The sequence below is a fragment of the Lepus europaeus genome, chromosome 18 (genome assembly GCF_033115175.1).
Source record: "Lepus europaeus isolate LE1 chromosome 18, mLepTim1.pri, whole genome shotgun sequence".
NCBI classification, from domain to species: domain Eukaryota; kingdom Metazoa; phylum Chordata; class Mammalia; order Lagomorpha; family Leporidae; genus Lepus; species Lepus europaeus.
In genome coordinates, this window is record NC_084844.1 from 41,378,633 (window position 1) to 41,400,280 (window position 21,648).

General features: G+C 47.8%; 2 protein-coding genes across 3 annotated transcripts in view; one reads left to right on the forward strand and one right to left on the reverse strand.

Annotated features, from left to right (window-relative positions):
* The first annotated feature begins 4,079 nt into the window (after positions 1–4,079).
* Positions 4,080–16,539, forward strand: C18H17orf75 (chromosome 18 C17orf75 homolog). 2 transcript variants are annotated; one of them, XM_062175593.1, is made up of 11 exons: positions 4,080–4,296; positions 4,912–4,992; positions 7,187–7,312; positions 8,144–8,242; positions 9,752–9,873; positions 10,028–10,092; positions 11,859–11,978; positions 13,639–13,703; positions 13,821–13,957; positions 14,643–14,746; positions 15,290–16,539. In XM_062175593.1, the coding sequence occupies exons 1-11, from the start codon at positions 4,157–4,159 to the stop codon at positions 15,503–15,505; spliced, it is 1,275 nt and encodes a 424-aa protein (XP_062031577.1). In that variant the 5' UTR covers positions 4,080–4,156; the 3' UTR covers positions 15,506–16,539. The 2 variants fall into 2 exon arrangements, with proteins under 2 accessions (XP_062031577.1, XP_062031578.1); XM_062175594.1 differs by lacking the exon at positions 9,752–9,873 and having other exon boundaries at positions 4,090–4,296; positions 8,144–8,287; positions 10,035–10,092.
* RHBDL3 (rhomboid like 3) overlaps positions 7,306–21,648 on the reverse strand; it is a 58,346-nt gene continuing 44,003 nt past the window's right edge. Inside the window, exon 9 of the mRNA XM_062175597.1 lies at positions 7,306–7,809. Within this exon, the coding sequence (XP_062031581.1) occupies positions 7,724–7,809 (86 nt within the window). The 3' untranslated portion in view covers positions 7,306–7,723. The remainder of the gene's footprint in view (positions 7,810–21,648) is intronic.

Here is a 21,648-nt window from a genome sequence, read left to right on the forward strand (position 1 = left end):
TGGCTTCAGCCTGGCCTAGACCTGGCTGTTTTAGCTATTTGGGGGATGAACTAGAGCAAATGGAAGATCTCTCTCTCTCTCTCTTTCTGTCTCTGTGTTTTGAATAAATCATAAAAAAAAAAAAATGAGCCTCTTTGGAGAGAGGTTCTTTCAGTGATAAACAGCTAAAATGACATTACGGTGAGCCCTAACCAAACTGGTTTCCTTATAAAAGGGGGAATTTGTGGGGCCAGCATTGAGATCTCTCTTTCTCTCTCTGTCTCTAACTCTGCCTTTCAAATAAATAAATGTTTAAAAAAGAGAGAGAGAGGCCGGCGCCCTGGCTTAACAGGCTAATCCTCCGCCTTGCGGTGCGCTGGCCGCAGCGCACTGGCCGTGGTGGCCATTGGAGGGTGAACCAACGGCAAAAGGAAGACCTTTCTGTCTCTCTCTCACTATCCACTCTGCCTGTCAAAAAGAGAAAGAGAGAGAGAATTAGTGCACAGAGGCACACAGGAAGACAAGGAGAAAGGCCTGGAACAGATGCTTCCCCCACAACCCTCTGAACCCTCTGGAGGAACCAACCCCACTGACATCAGTTGTACTTCTAGCATCTAGAAGTGTGAGATAATAAATTCCTGTTGCTTAAGCCCCTCAGGCTGATATTTTGTTAGCAAATACGTACTAATATACGAACTAGTATACTGAGATGTGCAAAGTGCTAAGGAAGCTGCAGTAAAAAATATCATAGCTAATGGAGTTCAACAGGAGTCATGATACAAGATAAATATATAGGGGCCAGAGTTGTAACACAGTGGCTTAAGCTGCCACTTGCAACCCCGATATCACATACGGGCACCAGTTTGAGTCCCAGCTGCTCTACTTCTGATCCCAGCTAATGCACCTGGGAAACAGCAAAGATGGCCCAAGTGCTTGGGCCTTTGCAGTCACATGGAAGACCCAGAAGGAATTCCTGATTCAGCCTGGCCCAGACCTGTCTACTGTGGTCATTTGCAGAGTGAACAAGTGGATGGAAGACTGACTTACTTCTCCTCTCTCTTTCCTTCTCTGTAACTCTGACTTTCAAATAAATAAGTAAATCCTTACAAAAAAATAAGTGTTTCGTAGAGTTCTTGTTGGGGAGCCCACGTTGTGGCATAACAGGCAAAACCACCACCTGTGACACCAGGCGCTGGTTCCCATCTCCGCTGCTGTGCTTCTGATCCACCTTTCTGCTAATGCACCCGGGAAGGCAGTGGAGGGTGGCCCACGTGCTTGGGCCCCTGCTATCTACATGGGAGACCAGGCGGAAGCACCTGGATTCTGGATTCTGGCTTCAGCCTAGCCCTGCCCCGGCCATTGCAGCCATCCGGGGAGTGAACCAGTGGATGGAAGATCTCTCTCCCTTTCTCTCTGTAACTCTGATATTCAAATAAATAAATCTTAAAGAATTTTGCAGGTTGGTATGTCCAAATTCAAGGTGTTGGCATTTGGTGTCCAGTGAGGGCCTTCTTCCTGTGTCCTTGTGTGGTAGAAGGTGAAAGGGTAGGAGGGCACCGTTAGTTCCCTTTTGCCCTTTTATAAAATCACTGTTCTCCTTCAGAAGGCCCTGCCCTCATGAATTAATCAGACTGACGGAGAAACAGAGATCTTCCATCCACTGGTTCACTCCCCATATGGCTGCAACAGCCAGGTCTGACTCCATCCACATCTCCCGTGAGGATATAAGGAACCCATCTTCAGCTGCTTTCCCAGGTGCATCAGCAGGGAGCTGGATCTGAAGCAGAGCAGCTGGGACTCCAACCAGCACTCTGATATGGGAGGCCGATAATACAAGTGGCAGCCTGGGAGCCCTGGCCGTTGCAGCCACATAGGGAGCGAATCAGAAGACAGAAGATATCTTTCTCTGTCTCCTTCTCTCAACTCTGACTTTCAAATAAATCTTTTTAAAAAATAGCAGTATAAGCATATTCTGTGGAAATAATGGAGGTACATGTAGGCATAAACAGACAAAAGAATTAACTGCTCCTGAGAAGCTGTACTCAGAAATGAGGGAGCAAGGAACAGTGTATCACTTGAGTATATACCTCTTAGTACCTTTTTTCTTTTACAGTTTTATTGAGGTATAACTGACATACAGTGAGCTGCACATACCAGAGTACACAATGTGATGTGCTGACATTTGTGTATACTCATGAAACATTGATCACCATCAAGGTAGTGGTTGTACCCATCTGGTGCAATAGTTTCCCAGTACCCCTTCATAACTGCTCCCTCTTGCTCCTCCGTGCCCCTTCCCCCAGCAACCTCTCTGCATTCTGTCACTGTAGATTAGGTTTCATTTTCTAGGGTTCTATGTGCCCTGTAGATGGAATCACAGTACACACACTCTTTTTTGAACTGACTTATTTTACTCAGCATAATTATTTACAGATTCATTCTTGTTGCATGTTAATTTTTTTATTATTATCATTACTGAATAATATTCTATTGTATGGTTTGAAACAACACTGATTGATTGTAAAAGTTAGCTTACTATTCTGGAGGCCAGAAGTCTAAGATGCTCCCGAAGATTCCAGGGAAGAATCCGTTTATCACCTTCTCTACCTTCCAAAGACTGCCCTCTTTCCTTGGTTCATGGTCCCACATTACTCCAAACCTCTTGTCTCATCTCGGCTTGCTTGCTTCTTTTTTAAGGTTTACTTGTTTATTTGAAAGGCAAACAGAGGAGAGGCAGAAAGAGATCTGCTCGCTGGTTCACTCCCCAAATGGCCGCAATGGTCAGGCATCAACTGGGTCTCTCACATGAGTGCAGAGGCTCAAGCACTTTGGGCCATCTTCTGCTGCTTAGCGGGCAGCTGGACTGGAAGTGAAGCAGTCAAGACTCGAACCTGAGACCACATAGGATGCCAGCACTACCTTAATGTGCTTTGCCACAGAGCCAGCTCTGGTCATCTTGGCCTTCATTACGACATCTTCTCCTCTCTGGTCTCCTTCCTCACTCTCACAGGAACCCTTGTGAGTGGATACATTGGGTCCACTTGGATAATCCAGGATGGTGTTCCAGACTCACTACATTTGATGTAATGTACCTGTAAAGTCCCCATTGCGTACCAAGTAACATATTCTTGGATTTTACAGTTAGGATGTGGATCTTTTGTAAATGCCATGATTTACTTAATAAATCTCTTATTAACCAACATTCAGATTGTATTTAGTCTTGAATTACAAATGATGCTAGGAGGAATATCTTTGGACTCATGTATTTCCAAGTTTTTGTGAATGCACCTATCTGATGATGTTCCGGGTGTTCTAACAAAAGTCAAAATGTATGTTCATTTGAAATACTAATAAATATTCTTGATTTTCTTTCCAAAACGTGTATTAATTTTGTTTCTGTCAACCATTTATGAGAGTGTTTGCTTCCCCACATGCCCCAACACAGGGTATTATCAAACTTTTAAGTCTTTGCCTATTTGCCAGGTAAAAGGAAACATTAACAGTGTATCATCATTTTTAAATTTTTAGTAAGCACTATGTATTCCTCACTTTTCTTTTTCCATATACTGCATTTTTGTTGCTGTTGCTGCTCATTGATGACGGACAGCTCTCCATCTCAAGTATATTTTCTCTGTCATTTGTGTTGTTTAGTTTTTTATGGTCATAATTATTTATGTTTAGTTTTTATGTGGTCATAATTATTAATGTTTTCTCGTATGGCTCCTTAGTGTTCAGTTTAGAAAGACCTTCTTCAAGAGTTTCTATGGCTCTCCTAGTCTTTCACTTGTTGTTGGTTTAATTCTCAAACCTTTGATCGAACTGTGCGTGTTCGCGCGCGCCCCAGAGCAAATAAGAGATCCGGCCTCACGCTTTCCCAGGGGCTAGCTCCTTTATCATAAAGGAAGTCTTCCAGAAGTCTCAAGCGATAGCCGTTAGAGGAAAATGAGTTAAAAACAAATGGTAAAAGCTTTTCCGTAAGGGCGAACTCAAGAGCGCCCACCGGCCCCAGCAAAGAGAAAAGCTTGCTTTCCGCGCCAGCTTCTTGGCCGAGGACCCCGGAAGGCAGCGGAACGCAGGTGTGCGAGTGCCGGGGGCGGGCCGAGCCCAGCCACCGAGGACTGTACGGCAGCTGGGGAACGGTTTGACGGGGACACAGGGCCGCTCTGAGGCCGGCGAGATGCTCCCTTCGTTGCAGGAATCGCTGGATGGGGACGAAAAGGAGCTGGAGAGCAGCGAGGAGGGCGGCCCTGCAGAGGAGCGGAGACTCGAGCCGCCGCCCAGCAGCCACTACTGTCTCTACAGCTACCGCGGAAGCAGGTGCGGGCGCCCGGCCCGGCCTCCCTGGCCGCCCCTGCCTCCCCGCCCGGGTCCTGCCCCCCAGCCCCGCACCCCACCCCTGGCCCGGCGGCCTGGCAGCACCCACGCTGCACCTTCTCCTCTCCCAGCCTAGGCCTCTGGCCTGAAGGGCCCCGGGCCTCAAGCCCTGTGGCCGCTATCTGTCCACGTGTCATCTCAGCCCCTGCCTCTCGCCCCTCCTCTTGGTTTAGTGCACAGCCCTGACCTCAGTAACGGTTCCCTCTCCGGCCTTCCTGTCTCCCCACAAGCCCCCGTTTCTGCCACACACCCGCACCCCCAGCCCCTGTCCTTTCTGTGGCTTTCCCTTCCTCCTGGCTGACTGCTCCTGGGGCTGTTGGCGTTGTGAAGTCTGGTTTTTCTTTTAAGGGGCGTTTTGTCGAAGTGCTGGGTGTTATACCTTCTGCATCCCTTAGATGTCCTGAGAGAGGGGCTCTTGACAGCATGGTCAGCGGGGGGCACTGCCACCTTGCAGTACCTTTGGTTGACTCTTCGCCCCTCCCCCATATGGGGCCCCTATCCGCCGCTTAATCTGGAGCCCAAAATTGACAGCATTGTTATTGCTTCTGTGGCTTACAGATTGGCACAGCAACGAGGGGACAGTGACGATGGAAGCCCGGGTGGCGCAAACGCAGACACTCCCTCTGGTGATGATTTCAGGTAAAAACCGTGTAACCATAACCCGTGCTTGTGCTTTTGCCAGCGGATGTCAGCGGCTATGGTATCTCCACGGTGCATCACTGAGTCAAACCACCCGTTCGTCCTCCCCTGAGGAGCCTCATCCTGACTCATTCATTCCCTGCCAGTGCCCTTGGTGATCTGCTAGAGAGAATTAGTCTGAATTTCTTAATTGGAACTCCAGTAAAATATTCAATATCATGTGGCTGCCCTTTCTAGTGTATGGCTCCTGTACCATACACTAGAATGTAAACTCCAGCAAGGGTTGGCTCTTTTGTTCATTGATGTTTCCATACCTTGTGCTTTGGTGCCTGGCACAGCATAGACATTGAATCCATATTTATTCAATGGATGAATCAGTGCATCCTGACACTTAATGTAAAACAGGATGTAATACAAAAAATACTGTGTTCACTGAATGGGTAAAGGATGATTTTAGGGAATTTTTCAGGTAGCATAATAGTATTGTGGTTATATATGTGTATATTTCCATTTTTTTTCTTAGTATCTATTTACTTGAAAGGCAGAGTGATGGAGAGAGAGGGAAAGACACAGAGGAAGAGATTTTTCCACCCACTGGTTCACTCCCCAAATGCCTGCAACAGCCAGGGGCGGGCCAGGAGCGAGGAACTCCATCTGAGTCTCCCGTCTGAGTGGCAGGGATCCAAATACTTGGGTCATTGCTGCCTTCCCAGGTGCATTAGCAGGAAGCTGGATCTGATGCGAGGGGTAGCTGGGACTCAAAGTGGCATCCTGACATGGGACGTGGACCTCCCAACCAGTGGCTTAACCCGCAACACCTGCCCCCGTGTGTGTATTTTTAAAGTCCTCATCTTTTAGAGATACATAGTGAGAAATGCAGTGATGCCTGAGACTTGCTTCAAAATAATCTGAGGTGGGTGGGGAACATCATGGGTGCACAGATGAAACGGGATTGGCTGTGAGCTGATAACTTGAAATTAGATGGTGGGTACACGTAGGCTCATCACACCATTCTCTCTACTTTTTATGTGTTTGAAATTTTCCACAATATAAAACAAAAGACCTTGAGAAATAATGGGTTCCTATTTTTGTTACGAAGTTTGGTGTAGAAGACCTTTTTCTTTTTTCATTCTGTTTATATTCTAATCTAAACCTGAAATACTAACCTTGTGTGTTTTTTCATGGGTCGTAGGTAGGTGGAAGTTTGAGGAAAGAGGAGAAAGAGGAGGTGATGTAGGAGTGTAGGAGAGTGAACCAGGAAATGTAGTGATACTGAGCAGCTGTTAGTGCCCACTTGGGGCTGGTGACCAGTGGCTGGAAGTGAGATCAGGTGCCGTGTTTGCAGGGTTGTAGACAGCCACACTGGACACAGGTGCAAGTAGGTGGAGAGCGGGACTAACAAGGCTGAAGTTTGCTAAGCAAGTGTAGGGAAATGAAAGCAGCGAAGCAGTTGGAGAACGTGTACGGCGTACAATTTTTTTAGTTGGAAATTATATTTCAGGTAACTTGAAAGAAAATGATGTGTGCAGGGGTGCGATTATAATGACTGACTGTAGAATTTAAGCTGAGTGAGGAGGAGGGAAGTGAGACGATAAGAAACTTGAGGGGCTGGGGAAAAGGTAGGAGCAGTGGATTGGGGGTTCCAAGAGAATCACTGCTGGAGAGAGTGAGTGAGAAAGATCCGTTTCTTTTACATTGCCTGATGAGATGGATCATACTTGGTGATACACAATCCTAGGAGCCCTACCAGCAAGGAGGCAGACAGCTTTCCCAAGGTCTTCTTCTTATTATTATTATTTTTTGACAGGTAGAGTGGATAGTGAGAGAGACAGAGAGAAAGGTCTTCCTTTTTGCCATTGGTTCACCCTCCAATGGCCGCTGCAGCCAGTGCCTCGCGCTGATCCGAAGCCAGGAGCCAGGTGCTTCTTCTGGTCTCCATGGGGTGCAGGGCCCAAGCACTTGGGCCATCCTCCACTGCCTTCCCGGGCCATAGCAGAGAGCTGGCCTGGAAGAGGGGCAACCGGGACTAGAACCCGGTGTGCCGGCGCCGCTAGGCGGAGGATTAGCCTGTTAAGCCATGGCGCCGGCCTCCCAAGGTCTTAAAAGAGCCCCTGGCTTTGGTTCGTCCTGTTTGACTCCCGGGTGTGAATGCGTCAGTCCGCTGGTAAGGAACGTGTGTCTCTCCTCCGTCTAGCCTCTCCTTGGTGGACACTAATCTGCCATCAGAAGTGGAGCCAGAGCTGCGCAGTTTCATTGCTAAGCGTCTTTCGAAGGGAGCGGTCTTTGAAGGGCTGGGTAATGTTGCATCTGTGGAGCTGAGGTACGTATAAAAATGTGCTGTGTCCTGAGTTTGTATTTCTGAGTTCAGTGTGAGAAGTGACAAGCAACTCCAGAAGATCAGCTCTTGCCGCACCGGCAGTCTTGCTTCTCTCGCAGCCCAAGCACTGGGCCTCCCACACAAATGGGGAACAGAACCAGTGGAGTGGCAGAGGCTCTGGCACCCAAGTGTACTTTAGTTTTGTACTTGGAAGAGAAGAGTGATTTCACAGGACACTTTGAAGTTTGCGAAGTGTTTTCCCAAACTTCAATGCAATTTTCCCAACCAAGCGGGGGTGCAGCAGACGCTCTTACTTCCATGTTCAGATGGGGAAATAAACTCAGCAAGGTTGAGTGGCTTGCCCAGGGTCACAAGGCCAGTTCTTCACTGCTGCATTTTGGTTCAGAGATGAAGTCAGCGTACAGATCCCCTCGGGTGGGAGGCAGTGCTCAAGAGGAGGCCACAGGATAAACACGGCATCTGCCTGAGGCGGCAGTGATCTGTGAAGGTTTGGGGGAGGGAGGGAGCATGCTTATATGAATGTAAACATGAGTGTACTATGAACAAGAGTGAGATTTGAAGTTTTCACAAAAGACAGGAGAATTCAAAGAAATTTCATACCTGGTAGGAGGTGCTTCAACCCAAGCCCTTCAGGATATAAATTCATTTTCCAGTGCTGTTCCAAGTAAACCATTGAGAATTCTGGGAAGCTCTGAATTAGTAGGCAGTGCAACAGTATTGCCAGATCAAGACAACCAGGGGTCAGAGCAGTCCCCAAATTTAGAGGCATGAGTTACCAAAATATACATTTTACCTTTTGCTTTCTTTTTCTAGAACCCCAGGGTACCAAGTCGGTTGCTATTATTGCCTTTTCCAACAAGAAAACCTGCTTCCTGAAACAGCAACACTGGACTCTGAACACAGTCCTTCAGAGTATGTGGTCTGCTTTTTAGGAGGGTCTGAAAAAGGACTTGAGCTATATCCTTTCCTTGTTTTTTTTTTTTTTTTTTAAGATTTATTTATTTATTTGAAAGTCAGAGTTACATAGAGAGAAGAGAGGCAGAGAGAGAGAGAGAGAGAGAGGGAGGGAGGTCTTCCATCCGATGGTTCACTCCCCATTTGGCCGCAACGGCCAGAGCTGCACCGATCCGAAGCCAGGAGCTTCTTCCGGGTCTCTCATGCAGGTGCAGGGGCCCAAGGACTTGGGCCATCTTCCACTGCTTTCCCAGGCCATAGCAGACAGCTGGATCGGAAGTGGAGCAGCCAGGTCTCGAAATGGCGCCCATATGGGATGCTGGCACTTCAGGCCAAGGCATTAACCCACTGCGTCACAGCGCCGGCCCCTCCTTGCTTTTTGAGGATAGAAAAATGTGGGAAGGCAAGTGGAGGGATATTACTTCCTACCTCCACAAAGATTTTCTACCTCTGTATATTTACTTGAATGTCATACCTTAATATGGTTATTTTGCTTAGGCTGAGTTTTATTATTATTATTATTTTATTTATTTATTTTTTGACAGGCAGAGTGGACAGTGGGAGAGAGAGAGAAACAGAGAGAAAGGTCTTCCTTTTGCCATTGGTTCACCCTCCAATGGCCGCCGCGGCCGGCACGCTGCGGCTGGCGCACCGCGCTGATCCGAAGGCAGGAGCCAGGTGCTTCTCCTCGTCTCCCATGGGGTGCAGGGCCCAAGCACTTGGGCCATTCTCCACTGCACTCCCGGGCCACAGCAGAGAGCTGGCCTGGAAGAGGGGCAACCGGGACAGAATCCGGCGCCCTGACCGGGACTAGAACCTGGTGTGCTGGTGCCGCTAGGCAGAGGATTAGCCTGTTGAGCCGTGGTGCCGGCCTTTATTATTATTTTTTAAAATTTTATTTGAGAGAGAATAAGGAAGGGAGGGAGGGAGGGAGAGAGGTAGGGAGGGGGAGAGAGAGAAAGAAAGAAAGAGAAGGAAAGAGGGAAGGAAGGAAGGAGAGAGAGGGAGGGAGAAAGAGGAGAGGAGAGAGGGGAGAGAAGAGGAGAGGGAAAGAATATGGCTATGCTCCCATCTGCTAGTTAACTTTCCAAATGCCTTCAATAGCCGGGACAGGGCCAAGCCAAAGCTGGGAGCTGAGACCTCCACCAGGTCTCCCATGTGGGTGGCAGGGACTCAAACACCTGCTGCCTCTCAGGATATGCATAGCAGGAAACTGGAATTGGGGGTGCTGGGGCTTGAGTCCAGGCAGTGCAGTTTGGGAGGTAGATTTTTTTTTTTTAACTTATTTGACAGGTAGAGTTAGTGAGAGAGACAGAGAGAAAGGTCTTCCTTCCATTGGTTCACTCCCCAAATGGCCACTACGGCCGGCACTGCACTGATCCGAAGCTAGGAGCCAGGTGCTTCCTCCTGGTCTCCCATGCGGGTGCAGGGCCCAAGCACTTGGGCCATCCTCCACTGCCTTCCCAGGCCACAGCAGAGAGCTGGACTGGAAGAGGAGCAACCGGGACTAGAACCCGGCGCCCATATGGGATGCCGGCGCCGCAGGCAGAGGATTAGCCAAGTGAGCAACAGTGCCGGCCCCATGGGAGGTAGGCATTTTAAGTAGCTTCTTAACCACAAGGCCAAATGCCTGCCCCATCCTTGGCTTGTTTTAATGTATAGTTTGCATTATTTCAGAGCCTTTACATTTTTTGTAGAGATTAAACATTATCTTGATTATTCATCCTTTATTGCTTCCTTAAGAACATACTTTCAGGCTTGAATTGGACAAGTACATTCAAGGACTTAAAAATGACATAAACTGTGAGGTAAGGTGACTGATTAATAGTTTTTAAAGAAATGATTAACATATTGTGACTGCTCTATCTGGCAAATCAGATAGGTAGACACAAAAATACCTAAATTCTGAAAACTTGCCACCTTGTGGGATAGCAGACAGGTGATTTTTAAGGGAAGCAGGGAACATGGTCCTTTAGGTGCCACAAAGTTCCCTGGACTGCTCCTGAGATTTTCTATCTGTAAAAAATTCACTGTTTTATGGAATGGCATGTAGCACCATGTCTGTCAGCAAGAGGATGTACTTTCTTATTTCTAGGCCTGTACGATTTACATTCTAGTCCTTTACAAATGGTCCGTGTAGCCTCTGGCACCCAGAGCTATGCTATCCAGTGGGTCTAGCTGTCTTTGGACTCCATGTCAAAGATTTTTAGAAATGTTCCATTAATCGATTCTTTATGAATTAGATATATCTATGTTGACTACTTTACCCCAACCCTTTACAAACTATGCGTTCAGCATGCAGCAGTTGTTGAAGTCATAACTCCTAGGCTGACTTCCTGTCACATGCAGTGACAGTTCTTTTTACTTGTCATGTACTTACTAGACACCGCAGGAGGCGAGCTTAGTGAAGGAATGAGCCAGGCGCGCGAGTCTGGGGGAGCTCTTCCTATGTGACACTAGGCCCCGGAGAGAAGCCAGAGGTGCTGAGGGCAGCATTCTGACACCTGCGCTTTGCTATTTGTATCCTTTCCTGTTCATATTTTGAATATGAATGAATGCTCTACTTCAGTCATTCACTGGGCACTTAAGCAGCTCACATTAATGTTTCAGACACAGGTGCTCGGGAAATAAGGATTATTGGAGAGTATCTCCAATGAGTGCGGAAGGTAGACATGTAAATGCCCAACTCTACCCAGGCAAGAAAGAGCACAGAACTCTATTAATTCAGTCTTTTCATTTTATGTAATGAATTCTCTGTGGGTTTAAAGAAATTTAGTGCAGGGTTAATCCCTATCCTGCCCAATAAATATAATTTTTTTTGAAAAATTTATTTATTCGAAAGTCAGAGTTAGAGACATCTTTCATCTGCTTGCTACTCCCCAGATGGCCACAATGGCCAGGCCAAAGCCAGGAGCCTCATATGGGTCTCCCATGTGAGTGGCAGGGCCCCAAACACTTGGGCTATCCTCCACGGATTTTCCCAGGTGCATTAGCAGGGAGCTAGATAGGAAGTGAAGCAGCTAGGACATGAACCGGCACCCATATGGGATGCTGGCATTGTAGGCAGTGGCTTTACCTGCTACACCATAATGCTGGTCCTCACTGGTAGCGTTAGGTTATAAAAAGGAGATGTTGGGGCCAGCGCTGTGGTGTAGAAGGTAAAGCCGCTGCCTGCAGTGCCGGCATCCCATATGGGCACCGGTTCGAGTCCCAGCTGCTCCATTTATGATCCAGCTCTCTGCTATGGCCTGGGAAAGCAGCAGAAGATGGCCTAAGTCCTTGGCCCCTGCACCCATGCTGGAGACTCAGAGGAAGCTCCTGGCTCCTGGCTTCAGATCAGTGCAGCTCCAGCCATTGCAGCCAACTGTGGAGTGAACCAGTGGATGGAAGACCTCTCTCCCTCTCTCTGCCTCTCCTCTGTGCAACTCTGACTTTCAAATAAATAAATTTTTTTTTTAAATAAAAATAAATAAAAAGGAGATGTCTATCCCAGTTCTTTCACAGTCAAGTGTACGGTGAGTAAATTGCTATGTTCACCAGCTTCTATTCAGCCAAATGTCATCTCCTCACCTAGGAAATGGGCCTGGAGAAGAACATCAAGTCCTATCTGAGCAGCTGGTTTGAGGACGTGGTGTGCCCCATCCAAAGGGTCGTTCTTCTCTTCCAGGAGAAGCTTACCTTTCTGCTGCATGCCGTAAGTGTTGTCCAAACAAGAGCACTTCCTGAAGCCAAGTTGCTTTGGTAGAGTTTCTATTATTTATTTGGCAAGTGGAGTGACAGAGAGAGAAAGAGGTCTTCCATCTACTGTTTCACTCCCCAAATGGCCCCAACAGTGTGGCTGGGCCAGGCAGAAGCCAGGTGCCTAGAACTCCATCCGTGTTTCCCACATGGATGGCAGAGGCCCAAGTATTTGGACTATCTTCTGTTGCCTTCCCAGGCACATTATTAGGGAGCTGGGAGTCAGCAGAGAGAGAGATCGATCATCCATCTACTGGTTTACTCTCTAAGTGGCCACAACGGCCAGGGCTGAGCCAGGCCAAAACCAGGAGCTAAGAGCTTCATCCAAGTCTCCCACATGAGTGGCAGGAGCCCAGGCACTTGGACCATCTTCCACTGATTTTCCCAGGCTACTAGCAGGGAACTGGATCAGAAGTGGAGTAGGCAGGACATGAACCAGTGCCCACACAGGATCATGGTATCTCAGGCAGTGGTTTTACCCTCCACTGTACAATGCTGGCCCCAAGTTTGTATTACTTAGAGTTCAGAGGTATATTCATTTTCTCTGAACCTTGCACACCCCTCTCCTCACCAGTGAATATTCATTCTAGCTATGCTATCAAAATGGACTACTTCTGGGGCCAGCATGTGGCTCAATGGGTTAAAGCCACGACCTGCAGTGCCGGCATCTCATATGTGTACTGGTTCGAGTCCTGGCTGCTCTACTTCCAATCCAGCTCCCTGCTAATGCACCTGGGAAAGCAGTGGAAGATGGCCCAAGTACTTGGGCTGCCACACCCACGTGGGAGACCCAGAAGCAGCCCAAGACTCCTTGCTTCAGCCTGGCCCAGCCCTGGCCATTTCAGCCATTTGGGGAGTAAACCAGTGGATGGAAGACTCTTCTGTCTCATTCTCTTTCTGTAACTCTGCCTTTCAATTAAATAAACCTTTAAAAAAAAAAATAGATATTTTATTTACTCAGAACCTGAAAGTTATATTACCAAGTAAGACTTGAATTACAAATACTGGCTGAGTCTTCCTAACAGGATGGATGAAAAATTTTTAAAAATTATTTTTATTTATTTGAGAGGCAGGCAGACATATATCTTCCATCTGCTAATTCAGTTCCCAGATACCCACAGCAGCTAGGGCTGAGCCAGGCTCATGCCAGGAGCCCAGAACTCAATCTAGGACTCCTACTTGGGTGGCAGAAACCCAACTACTTGAGCCATCACCCTACTGCCTGCCATGGTGCACATTAGCAGGAAGCTGGATTGGAAACAGAGCCAGGACTCAACCTCAGGGAATCCCGTATAGGATGCAGGCATCCCAAGTAGAAACTTAACTGCTATGCCAAATGCCCGCCCCAGCATAAAACACTTTTAAATAATTACTTTGTGAAGTGATCTGGAGAGTTGTTATTTCCAAGACATTTTGAAAGAAAAACAATTCCTAAGTAATTTTAATTTAAAAAAAAAGTGAGCAGCCACCGAAGGCAGCTCTGGAGAGCATGAGGCGAGGCCTGTCAATCACTGTGTCGTGTGATAGTAATTTGGGAAGGTAACATTTAGGCAGGAGTGGCTGCTCCATAAGGAAAATGAGAACATGTGTCAGGAAGGCTCTTCTCTCTCCCCCAGGCTTTGAGTTACACGCCTGTGGAAGTAAAGGACTCAGATGAGAAAACAAAGAGAGACATTAACAGGTAATGTGTGTGCAGAGGGGAACCTCTGCCCTCTCCTGCTGAGCTTTCCAGTTGTCAGTCGCTCGTGCAGAGTGCATTTGTGTCTCCTTCCCATCCTGCAGTATTGTGTGTGTGCAGGTTTCTGAGTGTGGCCAGTCTTCAGGGACTAATTCACGAAGGCACCATGACGTCTCTGTGCATGGCCATGACAGAGGAGCAGCACAGGTGTGTGGTCATCGATTGCAGCGGCTCCCAGCCACGGTTCCGTAACGCAGGTGAGCCACAAGCTCTGACACAGCCTCAGGAGCCCTCGCGAATCCCAGGACCAGCTTTGCACGGAGGACAAATGCTAGAAACATAGCCTTCCTGCCTTGTGCAGTTCTACACGGCCATCCCAAACTTGTAGAAAACAACAGCGACTCTGCAAACTCAGAACTCTCCTCAGGCCTAGCAGTCCCACTCCTAGGAATATACAGAACCTCTTAGGCATGTGCACAAGGAGACAGACATGAGGATGTTCATGAAGCCATTATTTGAAACAGGAAAGAGCTGAAAACAAATGTTTATCAATAGGAGATTGATAAACTGCCATCTTCAGGTGGTGGGAGTGAACTAAAGCTACATGTATTGTGTTGGCTCTCAGACATACAACTTAGTGAGACAGCCGTTAAAGAAAAGCAAAATAACATATATGGGACTGAGAGATACAATGGGATGTGGCACAAGTTTAAAGAAATATGTGAGAATGAAGATTCTTTCTGATAGGAAAGGAGGAACACGTGATGAGGAAGGGGCGCACAGGGGCTTCAGCCACTCTGCTGGGTCTTCGCCATGTGTGAGCACACTACATTTTAGGCCTTTGCAGAAACCCTAAATAATTCCTTGTGAGGGTCTCCATAAAGAAGTACCATCTTGAGCTTTGTAGGATTTCTTGTTTAACTTCTCTAAAATATTTTGTAGGAAGCAATCGGTTTTGTGAAGAGTGGATGCAGGCTTTTTTAAACGGCGCTGAAGGGGGTAATCCTTTTCTCTTCCGACAAGTGCTGGAGAACTTTAAACTAAAGGTAAATGATTGGCTGTGGGCCAAGTGTCCCATCCAGGGTTTGACTGAATCTTAGCTGGTGCCAGTGGCAGAGAAACAGTCTGCTGACAGCTGTAGTGCCTGTTAAATAGGACGTCCTCAGCACTGGGAGCAGCAGCAGACATTTCCTTTCATGTTTCAGTAGCTTCTGCATACGTGCAATTTCATTTCCAATACATTGGGTTGACTGCCTGCTTATATTTAAGGGGCATCATCTTACAACTTATGACTTACCTTAGTGGCAAAGCACACAAAAAAGGGTTCATTGCCCAAGAGTTCAGAATTCTGATAGGGCAGAGGGGAGTGCTGTCACTTTGTTTAGGTGCTTTTAAAAGTATGTTTACTTTACATAATGGATTGTACTGTACCAAGGACAAAGCATGTTAGCAATAAAAACAATGGGAACATTATAAATAAAAAGCAAACATCTCAGCAGCATATGTTAAGTTCTCAGCGGGATAGGAGGTTTTTCAGGCTTCCTCATTATCTCACTAAACACATATTTAACTGCATAATCTTCTTCTAGGCCATTCAAGACACAAACAATTTGAAGAGGTTTATTCGGCAGGCAGAAATGAATCATTATGCTTTGTTTAAATGTTACATGTTCCTAAAGAACTGTGGTAGTGGAGACATCCTTTTGAAGATTGTCAAAGTGGAACATGAAGAAATGCCCGAAGCCAAAAATGTGGTAGCTGTCCTTGAAGAATTCATGAAAGAAGCTCCTGCCCAGAGTTTTTGATCACGTTTTAGCTGTGTCATGAAGTCGTTCAGTCAAGCTCCGGTGTTTGAAATTGCAGTTGTTATCATCACTTATAGGATTACTATTGAAGATCATCTGAAACATTCCAGATTCTTTCTCCTTTTGTACTTTGACATTTGAACTTAATTAAATAGGAAAATCTGAGGAATGTCTTCACCGAGGCCCAGCTGTGTTCGAGTTGCAGCATTGCAGTGTTTCACCAGCCCCTTGAGCTCTAGACTTCAGGAAAGTGTTGCTTAAAAAACTTCAGAGGTGGTTTTGTGGCTTCTCAGGAGTTTGTTACAGTATCGAGCAACTTCTCTTCCCAGAAAAAATTATATCATTCTTTCAATGGATTGTAGCTTCTTTTAAAAAAAAAATGGAATACTAGTTTTAGGACAGGTTAGCACCAGTACACCATTTTGGAGATGGACTTGTGCATCCTGTGGGTGCTTGATACGTATTTTCATCTGATTGACAATAGATGGATGATGATGCCAGCTTTTATGTCAATATGCAAATAAATCATGAGTGTATGAGAAATTACGTGAGCTTTAAAAATAGATGTACTACCTTCGAGGTACAACGTCGTGTCTGGTGGATTGGCCCCATCAGCACTTGTCTTTGTCCAGGGGTATTTGCTGAGAGCCTGTAGATTGTTTTTTCTTTTAGATGAAAATTCTGGAGTTTTTAAAGAGTGTTAAGAAACAGTATATAAATCTGGGGCCAGTGTTGTGGTGTAGCAGGTTAGGCTGCTGCCTATGATGCCAGCATCCTATAAGGGCACTGGTTTGAGTCCCGGCTGCTCCACTCCCTATCCAGCTCCCTGCTAATGCACCTGGGAAAGGCAGTGGAAGATGCCCCAAGTGCCTGAGCCCCTGCAGCCATGAGAGCCCCAGATGAAGCTCCTGGTTCCTGGCTTTGGCCTGACTGAGCCAGCCCTGGCTGTTGCAGCCACTTGGGAAGTGAACCAGCCGATCACTTCTCATCTCTGTCTTTCCAAATAATCTTGAAAAAAAAAAAAAAAGTATATAAATTACAAGCAAACTAACATGAGCGGTGCAAACAGCAGTTCTTCCTGTCAGTCATTGACTGTTTTTCTGTGCATTTGTGACAAACTTCAGATTGTTTTACTGAGTCAAGAGAAAACGCCCTCTGCCGGCCTCTGGGAGTTCCCATGGAAGCCGACTGGAGCCCCACACGCTTGTTCCACCTAGCTGCGTAGAATTTTTTTGATAATGATTTTTGTTTAGAAGATGAGAAGTCTTGTGTTCTTCCTGCCCTCGGGATGCTCAGAGGAACACAAGCCTGTAGAACTGAGGAATCCTCTCTCAGCGGGATCCAAATTCACACGAAGTGCTGAGTTTTTACTTTCAAAGTGACGATGCCCTCTGCCTTCTCTCTAGTCATGTCTAGGGACATGACTCACTGAGCCATTTCTTTTCCTTTAACGAGAAGTACAATTCAGGATCTTCGCAAATGCTTTTATGTGGTTTCAAACTTCAATAACTGGGATTATAGGGAGTGTAGAAAAAAATCTAAGTAGCGTGTTTTAAATGGCATTAAATTCAGGGTGACTGGGAAATCAGCAATGTTGTGACACTATCCTTGAATCTGTCTGATGCACTTGGTTGCCCACTTGAAGATCAGTTTTTAAGTAAGCAACATAAGGACATCAACATTTTGAGTCTGGAAAACATCCTTTTCATTTTCACATTTGTATGTCATTCAAGAGTCCATGTTGTAAATAGCATTTAAAAGTAAATGTAAAAATAAATAAAAATAAATGTATTACCTTCTATAAATCATAAGAATGTAACATACTGCATATCATTACTATAAACAAGAAAAAAGTGTCGTGGCATTGAATATCTTGTCATAAGGAACAGAACTTATGACTCCAACATATACTCTATTCTGATTTTAATATCCTAACATATTAACCTTTAAACTTTAAAAAGTTTAAAAATGGATGTCTAGATATGGAATAAATTTATGTATTACTTACGTGCTGTACACAGATGTATGTTTGTCATGTATCAAGAATGGTTTGTTTTACCTGTAATTATATTTGTAATAATAAAATTTAACTTCTCATGAAGGCAGTCATTTTTACTTAATGAGCTCAATTCTCAAGTCTGACATTTTTATTAATCCCTAACAATTTTGTATGGGAAATTATACTCATCATACTAAGAAAATCCAACCCCCTGCTAGGATACACCTTCCGGCATCTTGCAGGAGGCACCAGACAGGGTCTCAGAGCAATTTCCATCACAATGTTTTATTCATTGTCCAGGGAAGTGAAAACCATAGAACTCAATAACCCAAGCCGCTTCCTTTCCCTCATTCATTATTAACAATGACAGAATGGCCGTCCCTCACCAGAGCATCACTTAAACCAGATGCCAGGAGAGCCTGCAGGCTTGGCTGACACAGCCTCACTTACCCAGACTGGGGGCTGCTCTGCTGCCAGACCCCCTGCTGGCTCCCATGAAGCCTCTGCAGCTGGGCCCTGTCACTGCCAACTGTGCCTCGCAGGCCCCATCACACACACAGAAACGCTAGCCTGGAGAGCAGGGCTGGATTCCGCAGCCACAGTTTTGTTGTCCACCACTTCTAGGAGAGCTGGCAAGGTAGAGTTCCTAAGTGAACACCAAGAGAGTGTGCCACGGTTCACCACTTTTGCCGCGTGGCCCTGGCCCTGGTGCAATGAGACCAGATCCTGTCTATTTGTTGTTTAATGTCCCTGAAATCTCAGATGCCCAAGAACCAAGAGCTTGAAGGCAGGAACCAGCAGCCGGGTGTGAATCTAGCTATGTCAGCAAGTGACTCTCTAAACCTTGCCCTCGGGTGTTAAGATGAGGATTTTTATACCCACTTCACAGAGTAGCTGTGAAGGGGCCAGCATTCAATACGGAGCTTAAGATACTGCTTGGGAGACCTGCATCCCATCTGGAGTTCTGTTTGAGTCCAACTCCCCTTGCAATTTCAGCCTTCTGCCGGTGTGTGCAGCAGGTGAAGGCTTGAGTACTTGGTCCCTCCCACTTGTGGGAGACCCTGACTGAGGTCTTGACTCCTGGCTTCAGCCTGGCCCAGTCCTAGCTCTTGTGGGCATTTGGGAAGTGAACCAGCAGATTGAAGATTCTCTCCCTGCCTTTCAAAAGTGATTTTAATAAAAGCTCCAAAAATGCCTACCCCAGTGCACAGCAGGTAGTAGGTATGCAGTAGATCGTCTTTCTTTTTAATTACATCATTAGTGAACACCTTATTAAGTTACTGGAAGAATAAGTCTTGCAATAGGAAGGAACCAGAGCAGAAAAAAGGGAAGTGGGAGGCGGTCAAGGCTAACTGGATAGCCTGTGGCTCTCCCAGGGCTGCCTTCAAATGCCTCAGGTTTCGGACTTGCAACCCACCCCAGGCACACCAGTGCTCCAGGGGCTCTTCCTTTGGGAAAATTCAGCTCTCCACACTCTAAATACAACTGGGTTCTTTGACCTTTCGCCTGCACTGCACTCCGAGTTTGTTCTGGGATGGCTTTTGCAGCACTTAGAACTATTTTTAAGTGATATGCAGGAAATTAAAGTGAAAGAACATTCCGGAACCAAAACCCTTGCTGAATTTAACAGGGGAGTTGAATCCTCAAAAGGAAATTTAACAGTTGTGAATGGCAAAACTATGGAGTCTGCTACTGGGATAGAAAAACGAGCGGAAACAGTTCACTTTCCCAGGCCTTGTGCACTCGGAGCCAGCTGGAGGGTTTCACTCCCCAAGCACCAGCCATCACTTCTGACCTACTCCACAGTCAGGAGGTGACAGCCCCTGGAAAGACCTGTCTTACGTAAATGCAAATGTTTGGGGGAAGAGAAATCACAGTGTCCAACACCACCTCAAGAGTTTGGTGAGGGTCCAGCGTTGCGGCACGGTGAGTTAAGCCTTCACCTGTGACACCGGCAGCCCTTAGCAGAGCGCGGGTTCGAGTCCCGGCTGCTCTGCTTCTCATCCAGCTCCCTGCTCACGCACCTGGAAAAGCAGTGGAAGACAGCCCAACTGTCTGGGCCCCTGACACCCAGGTGGGCAATCCAGATGGAGTTCCTGGCTCCATCCTTGGCTGTTCTGGCCATTTGGGGAGTGAACCAGCAGAGGCAAGATCTGTCTCTCCCTCTTGCTCTTTCAAACAAACAAATCTAAAAACAAACAAACAAAAAACCAAAAAGTAGCGATTCCAGAAAGGTTAAGAACCGCTGAGCTGAGAAGACGCGCCAAGCACCAGTGCCCCTTGTGTTCTATTAATCGCGGATCCACCACCATCACCGTCCGCATTTCCCACCCACCTGACCCAGCCCCAGGTGCGTCAGGCTCCTTCAGGTCACTTCTTGAATAACCAGTGGCTTAAAAAAAAAATCTTTAATGGAATCTGTGCTCAAATAATATGTTACAACAAAAATATACAGAATGTACACCATACAAAAATATTTAGAAACCCACGTGTTTCGACTCGTTTGTTGCTCTTGCATGGGCCCTGGGCAGGAGGTTCTAAGGCAGAGGAGGCTGGGGCTTTGCGGCCAGCTTGGGCTGGGGAGAGGCCTCCGCTGCACCCAGGGATCAGGGCAAGAGCCAGGCTGGTGAGCGCTGACTCCCCCCACCCCTGGTGAGGACGGTTCTCATGGAAACGGCATCCTACTGGCTGGCTAGAGAGCCTCGTGGAGAGCTTTTCCTAAGGACAGGATGGTGTCGCTACATGTGTATCTGCAGGCTCCTTTTCCATTCCCCAGTTTCTGCGGTCCCTTGCCTGTGCAACAGGGAGCCAGCCCAGGGCTGCTTTCTGCTTCCACGAGCCGAGGCTGAGAGGCCCCCACATGCAGCTCCACCAGGCGTTTGGAGTCCTGGGACACTGGGACTTCTGTCCTTGTGACTCCACGGGAATAGGCAGTGTCACTGCAGCCCATGCTTTACCCAGCACTGAGCAGGTGACCGGATCCCCGTGCTTAGAGATTCACACCTGCTGTGCTGGCCAGTGCAGCCAAGGACCAAGGAGGTGAGAGAGACTAGGGCTGGGGAGGGCCGAGCCCAGGGATCTGCTGAAGACACAGCCTCTGCGGCCAGCCAGGGCAAGGACTCCTGGCTCTGGGTCTTCTGAAGCCAGGCGGCTGTCCCCACTCTGCAGCCCTGCTGGGACGTGCGGGCACGGGGAGCAGCCGGGGCTGGCGGCTGCTGGAACCCAGGCACTTCCTGTGTCCCTGGTCTCCAAGCGCAGACTTCACAAGGGCGGAAGCCGCCCAGGCAGGGCTTCCCAGTACCAGGCATCCTTCAGAAGCCCTGGGGGGCGGGCTGCTTGCACGTCTTCCCAGGCCTCTGACCAAGGGGCAGCCCCACCTCCCAGAAGGCACCTGGCGTCTCCGCCCCTCCAGGAAGGGGCAGTACCTTGGCCGCAGCAGCAAAGTCCCAGCCCCTCCTCCATCCTTACCCAAGTCTCAGCTCCTAGCTTCAAGGCCTAAGTGTCCTCCTAAGAAGCTGGCTCTCTCCATCTCCGGCCCCCCCGACACCCTCACCCCCACCCCCACCATTCACTATTCAGTCTCACTCACTAAGGCAGAGAAAGGCAAGCAGAGCACAGACAGCCGCTCTGCCTACTCTGGGTCCCTGTGGTCACAGGCTGACAGGGAAGGAGCCCCGCACAGGGATCCGGTCACCTGCTCAGTGCTGGGTAAAGCATGGGCTGCAGTGACACTGCCGTTCCCGTGGAGTCACAGGGACAGAAGTCCCAAACGCCTGGCCTGGCTGCCCGTGGGCCTTGCTGCACACAGGGATCCAGTGAGCACCAGTCCCTACACTCCAGCCCTTGTTCCTGTAGGAGCCCAGCCTCTGTCTCCCAGGCCAGGAGCAGGAGTCGGGGGTGTGGGGGACGACTCATCACACCCATCTAGTTACAAGTCTCCAGGGCAGGAAAAAGGGTAGGAGAAATTTCGTCCAAGGTCCTCCTCCTCCTCACACCCTCCGCTTGGTGCCTGCTGCTAGCACCTGCTCGGAGGTCACTCTCTCAGCCTACTTTCCCAACTCGAGCAACAGGGGTGGGTGGACTTGATCGTCCCCTCCCACCCCACATGCTGAGTCTATGGGCTGCTCTCATCCAGCTTCCTCCC

What these genes read in the sequence shown, in the direction of transcription:
- C18H17orf75 (XM_062175593.1), top strand. Translation starts at nt 4,157, where the DNA reads ATGCTCCCTTCGTTGCAGGAATCGCTGGATGGGGACGAAAAGGAGCTG. An exon ending in GTTGCATCTGTGGAGCTGAG is followed by an intron (nt 7,313 to 8,143) that starts GTACGTATAAAA and finishes TTCTTTTTCTAG; the next exon opens with AACCCCAGGGTACCAAGTCG. An exon ending in ACAAAGAGAGACATTAACAG is followed by an intron (nt 13,704 to 13,820) that starts GTAATGTGTGTG and finishes GTGTGTGTGCAG; the next exon opens with GTTTCTGAGTGTGGCCAGTC.